The following is a 10,055-nucleotide window of genomic DNA, read 5'->3' on the forward strand; positions in this document are numbered from 1 at the left end:
TTTAAGACAACTCACACTATGGATCAATAAATATTAGTAGCAGTAATAACAGACAGTTTTACTGTAACTGAAATGCTGTGCTTCTACTGGCTAAATTGGTTAACAATAAAATCTGGTCCAACAAATACTGTGAATAAAAATGCAATGGGAATGTGATGCAGCAGCCTCTCATAAAATTCAAATGAACATTAAATTAGGTGATTCAATTGTTGGACAAGTATTAAGGTGACGTGTTGAAGGTGAGTCTGTGTTGATGGCATCCTAAGCATATGTGGTTCCTCTAATCAAAACGTTTTGTGTCCTTACTAACTTACACCATTTAAGGCAAGGGTCACCAACTGGCGGACTCCGGTCCAAATCCGGACCGCGACTCTCCATTAAAAATATATATATAAATACTTCGGCGGCCTTGTTTGACTTTTAAGAGACTTTTAATCAGGCATAACGACGCCAGCCCAGTGGAGCCGCTTGGGTCCTATGGGTTGCTATCATATACTGTGTAGGTAGAGAGAAGCACGCAGACGGAGATGAAGGCGAAATATGGCGTTATCAAAAGTTAGGGAAAGTTGACGTTGAAAACTGAGTCTTCCGAGCAGAGTGGACAGACAAGTGAGTAAATGAGCTCAAAGCCCAGTGTGAGCGGTCTACGCGGGTCCTCTCTCGTCCCCTCTCCACACAACAGCGGACATACGAGTGTTCGCTGAGAATACAGTGGATTTTGTGACATTAAAAGCCCTTTACAGATGGGAGCATCGTTAAAGAGTGTTGTGCTGTGTCCGAAACACTTCTGGATGGAAAAATTCAACAAATCCCCCTCTCAGCCACAAGACGCACAGAAATATTAGGAGCGGATGTTCAGTCACAGCTCACTGCTGCTCTTAAGAGTGCACCGTGCATCGCTTTAGCAGTTGATGAATCAACTGATATTGGTGACAATGCTCAGCTTTTGGTATATGTCAGATTTTACCGAGCAGAGAGGAACGATTTCTGTGAGGACATTTTAGGCATCACAGCAGTAACAACACACACCAGAGGGGAAGACATATACTTACTTATAAAAGAAATGTTAACACAGAGAGGTATCAGTATGAAGATGTTGTGTCCATCACCACCGATGGAGCTCCCTCCATGATGGGTAAAGAAAAAGGAGCAGTAACTCGAGTGAGAGAGGACAACCCAGACCTCTCCTCAAATCACTGCATTATCCACCAGTCTGTTCTGCTCTTTCAGAAGAGTATGCAGAGGTTATGAATACTGTGATGAAACTTATCAACTTTCTCAGGGCATCGTCATCACCTTCGAGAATTCCTGACGGAAGTTGATGCAAATTCAAATGACCTACTGCTGCACTGCAATGTGAGATGGTTGAGCAAAGGCAGAGTTCTAGCACACGTTTGGACCATTAGAAATGAAATAAAAATTTTCCTGGAACAACAGAAGAATCATAAGGCTAGACAGTTTGCTCATTTTTTGGAAGATGAGAGAAAAAAATATTTTATGGCCTTCTTAGTTGACATAACCTCACACCTAAATGACCTCAACTTAAAACTGCAGGGCAAGAACAACTCTGTGTGTGATTTGGTAGCAGCTGTCCAGTCTTTCCAGCGGAAGTTGGAGATTTTCAAAGTGGATCTCCAAGAGAACTTTACACATTTTCCAGCAATGAAGCAAATTCAGGGTGAGAGAGATATTTCTTCTCATGTTGAGTTCATACAAAAACATCGTTTTGATGACTTCAGCCTGGAAGAACAGGTCCTCCTTTTCATTCAGAATCCTTTTCTGGTCAAAAATGTGACCACGTTTTCACAGGAGGCTAAAATTACCTTCAAGTGGGTAGATATGGCATCTCTACAGATGGAACTTGTTGATCTGCAAGCAAATGTAGTACTGAAAGAGCAGTGTGGAGTTAGTGATGCTGCCAGCTTCTGGCTACAGACTACCTGAGAAAGTTTTCCCTGGTCCCACTAAAGTGGCAGTACACACCTTGACAATGTTTGGCTCCACATACAGTTGTGAATCAGCATTCTCAACACTTAACATTATTAAGACCAAATACCGTTCAAGAATTACTAATGAACATTTACACGCCTGTTTGAGAATGGCACTGACCCCATTCCTCCCAAGGTTCAAAATACTAGCAGAGAAAGCTAAAGCCAATTTCTCCCACTGAATTAGGGAAGTAGGCATACAGACAATAGGCTACATGTGAATGAAACTATGAAAATTATTTCTTGTTACTTTTTCTAAGAATTTTTGCTTCAATCTTTAAGTAGTTGCTAAGCTCAGTTCAACCTAAAGCACTTTATATGTGTGTCTTTGAGGAAGTTACATCTTTATGGTTAAAAGGAATGGAGGCCTATATGCAAATTCCAAGACAAAATGTTTATTGCACTTTGTTTCATGTTTGTCCAGCATAGGCATTATATTTTTGCCAGTTTGTGTTTGATTTTGTGTTGTTACAAAAGCAACCTTGTGCAAAAAAAATGCTAATTAAACTGATTGAGTCAGAGCCCATATTTGTACGTCTCTAATTATCCGGATCCCAGAAGGGGAGGAGGGTTGATGTCGGGACCTCTTGCAATTTTAGTTGAAGACCCCTGATTTAAGGCAACTAGATGTCACAAGTGACAGCGTGAGATCGGCTTGATTTCTGGACACAGAGAACTTACAAAATAGACTCCACAGTTTGTGGAGAAATGTACTTGGCACAGGAGGATTACACAATGATGTTAACTCTATTTGTCTATTAGTTTATGGAGATATTAATACAAATGTGCATATATATGAATATATAGCCTAATATATATATATAGCAGTACATTATATATAGTATAACTATACATTACACACACACTACAAACTTGCATGGTGAATTTTCACAATAAGACGCATACATGTGGCATAATAAAAGCAAGATATATGAAGGACATGTGTCATATTATTCCACACAAGCTATCATTACTATAAGCTATCATTTACTATTAGTTATTTTTCTTATATTATTAATTTAATAGTTATTAGTCTAACTGCCTCATGTCTAGCAGGCTGATTTTGGGTGCTGGACGGATCACAGTGCAGCTAGGGTCAAGGCATGTGGTGCTACATATTGGTTAGTTTCCAAGTTCCTCTCTTGATGTGATGCCATATGCCACAGGAAACAAAGTCCAGAGCAATGATGAAATGCTGCATTGATCGTGTGTTGGATCTTAATCAAGATAATCAATAGGTTACTCATTGCATTTAAAGTCCATGCGGAAGCAGAGGATCCTCATCTAAGAAAATGTTTTGATGTTTGTGTTTTTGCTATTTGGGCTAAAATAATAATATGAATATGAATAATAATATGAATAGTATGAATAACATTACGAATAACAATAAGAATTATATTTCTTATTTATATTAATAATATGAATAATGATTCTCCTGAATGAGGATATTTAGTTGAAACTTGAAAAATAGTTTATTCTATTCAAATCCAGTTTGTTAACTGAGTCTGAGGATACTGGAAATAGTTTCTGGGTGTCAAAATAAAGTCCTCTGTGACTATAGAGCTAATACGTGATAAGAGGAACAGACGCGCATGGTTCTGGACAAAAAAAACATACTTTGACCTGTTGTTTAACAAACGAGCTGTAGGAGGCAGCAGCACGCAACGACGGAGCGGGTGGCCTCGCGGAAACAAAGACGGCGAAGAAAAGAAGGAGTCAGTGACGTATTTCCGCCGTCAGTGGAGTCGCCGCGGGTAATGTCGGTGATGTCAAAGAGAAAGAAGGAGAACTAAACTTTAACTCACGCACCCGAAGACAGACAACGCAACAGCGTGCGAAACTACCCGGGGACGCAGCACTTTGTTCGCGCAGCAGCTTAGCCATCTAGTTTCCAGCTCCGCCATGGCCAAGGTGCAAGTGCTAAACGTTGCTGTGCTGGACAACCCGAGCCCGTTTGGAAACCCGTTCCAGTTTGAAATAACGTTCGAGTGCATGGAGGATTTGCCGGAAGGTGGGTAATGTGTTCAGTCTGCGTATAATACCAGTTTACTGAGAATGAGTGATGCTAGCTGTTGAATACCCTATAGCATTCTGCTAACGTGGGAACTTATGTGGTATCCCGCGTGAAGAGCTGAGCGGCCCGTCGTTTAGTTCGGCGATGACGTCAGGATTAGCTCTCCTCTTTGCTCGTTTCTTATGTTTCTTTTGACGAGTTGTTGAAATTTTGGCGCTGGCGGGTTTGTGCTCAGCGGCCCGCCCCCTGCTCGCAGAGATTGGCTCAGAGACGCACTTCCGAGTTCTTTCCGCTAAGCTGATTGGTCGAGCGCGTAAAGTTTCTGTAGCAACAAACAAGCTGAACGAGTTGCCGCGAACCGCCGAGTGACAACAGGGAAGCAGCCACTGGAACCAAGGACACATTGAATATGAAGTGTCATCAGCCCGGAGCTACTACACCGATACATACTAATAAGTGACTTTATTTATATAGCACTGTCTTAAAATACACGTTTACAAAGTGGCCTAAAAAAAGAGAAAACATGCAGTGCAATAACATATTTAAACAAGTTAATGCAAGAGACAATGGATAAAATAAAGCAACAATAAACGCTCGTTTAAAAGCAATATGAAAATAAAAACTATGTAATAAAGATGCGTATTTCAAAGAGGATAATGAGGTGGTTTGTCTGATCGACAGAGGGAGGTTGTTCCACAGCTGTGGAGCCCAGCCTCCCTCTGTCTCTAGTTGCCCTGGGTACAGAGAGCAACAGCTGCTTAGAAGCATAATGGATGAGAGGGTCTGATGTGGAAAGTGGTGCCATTCAGTGTTTTTTAAAAGATAAAAATAGAAAATCCACAAGGGTAACCAGTACAATGATGCCAGAATGGGTGTGATGTGGTCATATTTTCGACTTCTGGAGAGAAACCTTGCTCCTGTGTTTTTCCTTGTTGGGCGACAAGCTAAATATTTCAGTTTATTGTTAGTTTAGATCAGTGTAAATCACAGTGCCAAGAGATGCACTGATTACACTTGTCAATGTGATGTCTAAGAGCAGGTGTCAATTTGTTAATTGTTATTTTCTGTGATGGTATTTCAACTAGGACCTTTTTATTACCAATATTTTGAGATGACTAAAGTTAATATGAAAAACCTTCTGATACAATTTCCCCTTCCATATACGATTACAAAACATGGACTCTGCATATAGGCTGATACAGAGTACCGATTCATTACAATTGCATTTAAAAATGTAACAACTAATGTAATATATTTTAACAGCTAAATGCTGCCCACCCTGTGTGGAAGGGATTATTGCTATGATTGTTCTATGGCCTGGCGCAGGTTAAACCTTTTGAAAAACAAATGCATACAAAGAATGAATGCCATAGAACTTATTGTGTAGTTTGACAATCATAACTGAAAAATAACAGAAAATTAATACCTTGGAATTCAAAATGACTTCCTTTTAAATAGCTTTTGAGGTTCACTTCCAGTCTGACATACTGTAGTGCCAAAGTGCTGACATTTGAGCTAGCTCTAGCTAATCCTACACTGCCAGAAATCGCTTCTTCTTCCCCTCTCCAAAAACAGTACTTGCCAGTGGCAGTACAGTGCAATTGCAGATTTGCATTAGAGGCATTTCAGATGCTGGAATCGGCATCAGAATGTCTCTACTCAATACGACAATCAAATTCCCAACAAGTAGTCTGAGAGCACAAATTAAGCAATAGGTGTGTGTGTGTGTGTGTGTGTGTGTGTGTGTGTGTGTGTGTGTGTGTGTGTGTGTGTGTGTGTGTGTGTGTGTGTGTGTGTGTGTGTGTGTGTGTGTGTGTGTGTGTGTGTGTGTGTGTGTGTGTGTGTGTGTGTGTGTGTGTGTTAAAACTGAGCTATTCCTTCTCACTGTTGTCCTTTATGGCTGTCAGACCTGGAGTGGAAAATCATCTATGTTGGTTCAGCTGAGAGCGAAGAATATGACCAGGTCCTCGACTCTGTTCTTGTTGGCCCGGTACCGGCTGGCAGACACATGTTTGTCTTTCAGGTGAGTAAGCTGTGGTGTTTGTAACTGCACTAGTTGGGTAAATTTCGACCTTGATGTAATAATTTTTTCTCTTTGTCTCCATGTTGGTTCCCTCAGGCTGACGCCCCCAACACAGGGCTGATTCCAGAGAGTGACGCTGTAGGAGTGACAGTGGTCCTCATAACCTGCACCTACCGTGGACAGGAGTTCATTCGAATTGGTTACTATGTCAATAATGAATACACAGACCCTGAACTACGAGAAAACCCACCCCTCAAACCAGACTATACTCAGGTAACACACGCACAGATGTCAGTCGCTGTCTGTAACGTGCCTGCTTATGAAATCTCAATCTCGAAATGTGGAATCTCTGTGCACGATTATTAGTTCTTTTTAATTTGTCTGCAACATTGTGTTTTTATTGGTGCTGCTGCTGCCTCCTTTTGCCAATTTTCCCTTGCAGAAAGTATAAACAGTATGTGGGCCATGCTTGTGAAAAGGGTCCATCAAGATATAGAGTGATCTCTGCTGCCCTCTGGTGTTCTCAAATAGGTGTTGCAGGCAACTGCACCATTAAAAACAACTATAACAATTTTTCTTTTCTTTTTCTATTATTTTTCTCTTTATTCTAAAAGAAGTAGCAGGGCAGGCCATATTTAGGTTCATTATAGCACTGTTTTGAATATGTATAATAATCCATGATAATGATGGCTCCTGGTAACATTAGTATTACATTTAATCTTTCCTGTCTTGTCCTAATAACATGATGATTTTATTTAGCAGCAATCCACTGGTGCCTGTATTTTGAGTTTCATCCTCCAGAAAGTCAGGATCAAATTCATGTTTAGACTGCGCCATCGTAATTTAAATTTTAAGTTTTATAGATTCACAGTTGGTTTTAACCAATGTCAGAACCTTACTCTATTGAATTAGGGTACTGCATTAGTCCTGGAGCCATTAGTCAATAAGTGAATTGATTGATTATTTTTCAAATATGTATAACATCTTTTATACGTTGATGGTATTAAGAACAATTGCAAGATATTCCCTAGTTGTAGATTCTCAGACGTGATTAGAAATTTAACCTTATGGATCTGTAGTGTCGGTCACAAGATAAGTAATTTGACTAATGACACATTGCGCCCCACGATATTTAACTGACTAAAATAATCAATTCCCCATTAAAATAATCAACAGATTATTGAATTTGAAAACAATTACTTAATACCTTACACTGCTTAACTGTGAGCGTAAATATTAGACAGAAGCCAAAGTGTCTTTATCGCCCCCTGGTAGCTGGCTGAGACTGACTCGCAATTGGTCTATCGCATGTATCGGCGGGACCTCAATTTTGCGGATTGATCTCCCAGATCGCCACTGCGCAGCCTCTGGCACAAGATGGCAGCATTTGAAACCAGGATATTTAATTTGGTGTGAGGATGGTAAAAAATTCCTCAACAGGTAGGGTCTGAAAGGGTCTGATGAAAATGTTGAGTTGTGTTCACAGAAACGTAAGACCGATTGTTAAACTAATTTCGATACCTAACCCGATGCTTTCATCCTTTCAGCTCCAGAGGAATATTTTAGCCTCCAATCCTCGCGTCACCCGCTTCCATATCAACTGGGAGGGCTTGGCGGACAAGATGGAGGACAGCGAGAACGTGGACCCATCCCCCAACATCGGTGGCATGCTCCCTCCTTCCTGTATAACAGGAAAGATGCCCCCTCTTGGACTAATGCCAGACAACTCCATGGACTGCATGTAAGAGTCATCAGTTCGATATAATGGACATGAAGCTCTTATTTTCTGTAACTCACCAACATCGCAAACACACATATTTGGACAAGGAGGCCATGGATGTATCTACGTGACATGTGGACATTATAAGGAAGCACAGACATGTCAGTGGGAACACTTTTTTATATCACTTACACAATTGCATCTTGGATATTTAGCAACAGTTTCCCTTCATAACCAGCAATGCCTTATTTTTTTTTTTACCATATCTCTGTCTTGCATCATGTTATAGCTGAGCCAGAGACATTTTGAGTCATCAGGGTGTGGTGATTGTATAACAGGAATGTTGTGTCCTCACAGCCCCAGAGACGTGCAAGTCATACTCCTTCACTGATGTTGACCTGTTTGGTTCCCTTTTACCCATGTTATGGGCAGCGCTGTATACTGTGTGTCAGAATAGGTGTAGCTCTGTCTGCTTATAGAAAAACAATGCATTGTTCTGTACGTTTGTGTCATCTCATGTAAATCAATAGCGTCCGGAGAAAACAAATCTTAGTTTTATAATATGGGCCATTTTCAGGGGTGTGTTGCAATGAGCAGCTTGACTTGCAGTTAGCCGGACAGCTGGTGCAGAGTACAACCTTTTACTTAAACCTGCTGCTTTGAACAGCAACTCTTAACATGTTACATAAGATGTCTGTCTGCAGAAAACATGGAGGTGAAGGAGATACAGATGCCACATTGCAGTCAAATTGCTTTTGAAAATTAAGGCTCACTGTAAATAATGTTTACCAAGTGCTTATTTCGTCTTCCAGATAAGAAGACTTATTTTCTTTTTGTACTTACTATATAATCTGCCTCAGTATTTGTTATAACAGTGATGGGATTAATAAAAATGTGTTTTTTGTGGACCTTGTGCAGCTTTATCTTAATCGCCACATCTTACACTGCTGCTTTCCTTCCTCACTAGTGAAGACAGAAGCTCAGCAGCAGCAGAGAGACTCTGTGCTAGTGTGTGTGAGCGTGCATCATCCCATTCTAACCCCCTCCCCTCTCTGCCACCTTTCTTTTTTTCCAGTTTCATTCATAAAATGCAGCAGCAGCATCACTTCACCATTTTCACTCTAGCCTCAAGTTGCTAGGCAACTGCAGAACCATAGGGAGGGAGGGCTGTCTGCTCTCACCCATTTTATCTCCTCTTAGTTGAAGGGACTAACTCCTCCATCCATCCCTCTGTTATCTCTGTGTGCTTCTCCCGTGCCTGCACTGTTTAATGATACTCTGTGACTGGTTAGACACAACGGCCAGGTAAAAGCACTGGAGTCTGGGGATTGTAAAAAAATGTGTTTGGTGACAGAATCCATGTGTGGCATCACCTTCCCTCTCATAACTGCCTGGGGTTGTGCTCAAATGAAATGTTCCAGCTTCTCACATGAGGATTTGCTCTTGGTCTTTGTTTAATATCACTCTAATCCAAACACGTTTTCATTCTGGGCTGCTGGGTTTCTTACATTTTACAGGCCGTGTGTGACGATGAAAACAACTTGGTTACAGCCAGGGATTGTAGTTGGCCAGGTAAGTGAAACAATTAACCCAACACAGTAATCACTAGAACTTTTGAGAATAGACTGAGATGACCAAATATCTGAGTAATTTGGACCTCTCTTATGTCATAAAACAGGTGGTAGTAGTATTTGATCATTTCATTTAAAAGATTGAATCCTTATCGGAATTGATATTCAGATGCATGTCTGTGAAATTGTGCCTTTTGAGCATCCTGATGATATGGGGCCTTGGGCGTCTGATGCCCTCACCCCTGTAGGTGATGCAAGTGTGGGGAGAGGATGCTGCTGGATGAGGATTGTGACTGGAAAAGGATGTTGTCACAGATACACACACACAGTATTAATATAAAATAAGATAATCCTTTATTAGTCCCACAATGGGAATATTTGCAAATGATATGGATATATTTTCATCCTGACTCATGAGATACGATGATCAATATGCTGATGCTAGATATATATAGACTAAGGAGGCACTAAGATAAGACTTAATGCACCTTTTTGTACATTGTTTCATTTCAGTTTGAAATTGTCAAACTGACACTGGAACCACATTGCCCTGAATAAATACACAAGCCGGCACTTTACCTCTTTAGGGGCATTTTGTATTTGTCAGTTAGACAGAAATTATGATGCATCATTATGTGATTGTCTTGCAATAAATCAATTATCACTGTATCGTGATATTATCGTTATAGCGGACTATGTGTTGAGCATCGTATTGAGTTGCCTTGTGAATCCCAGCCCT

The 10,055-nt window shown here is 40.7% G+C and overlaps 1 protein-coding gene across 1 annotated transcript; it reads left to right on the top strand.

Moving 5' to 3' along the window:
• Positions 1–3,686: 3,686 nt before the first annotated feature.
• asf1bb (anti-silencing function 1Bb histone chaperone) lies at positions 3,687–8,653 on the top strand. Its single transcript, XM_035145548.1, has 4 exons — positions 3,687–3,999; positions 5,910–6,025; positions 6,122–6,298; positions 7,573–8,653. The coding sequence occupies exons 1-4, from the start codon at positions 3,891–3,893 to the stop codon at positions 7,768–7,770; spliced, it is 600 nt and encodes a 199-aa protein (XP_035001439.1). The 5' UTR covers positions 3,687–3,890; the 3' UTR covers positions 7,771–8,653.
• Positions 8,654–10,055: the final 1,402 nt, after the last annotated feature.

Source organism: Hippoglossus stenolepis, chromosome 2 (genome assembly GCF_022539355.2).
Source record: "Hippoglossus stenolepis isolate QCI-W04-F060 chromosome 2, HSTE1.2, whole genome shotgun sequence".
In the NCBI taxonomy this organism is placed as follows: domain Eukaryota; kingdom Metazoa; phylum Chordata; class Actinopteri; order Pleuronectiformes; family Pleuronectidae; genus Hippoglossus; species Hippoglossus stenolepis.

Coding starts and splice junctions, on each gene's coding strand:
- asf1bb (XM_035145548.1), top strand. CDS start 3,891: ATGGCCAAGGTGCAAGTGCTAAACGTTGCTGTGCTGGACAACCCGAGC. Junction 4,000..5,909: donor CATGGAGGATTTGCCGGAAG/GTGGGTAATGTG, acceptor TATGGCTGTCAG/ACCTGGAGTGGAAAATCATC. Junction 6,299..7,572: donor TCAAACCAGACTATACTCAG/GTAACACACGCA, acceptor TCATCCTTTCAG/CTCCAGAGGAATATTTTAGC.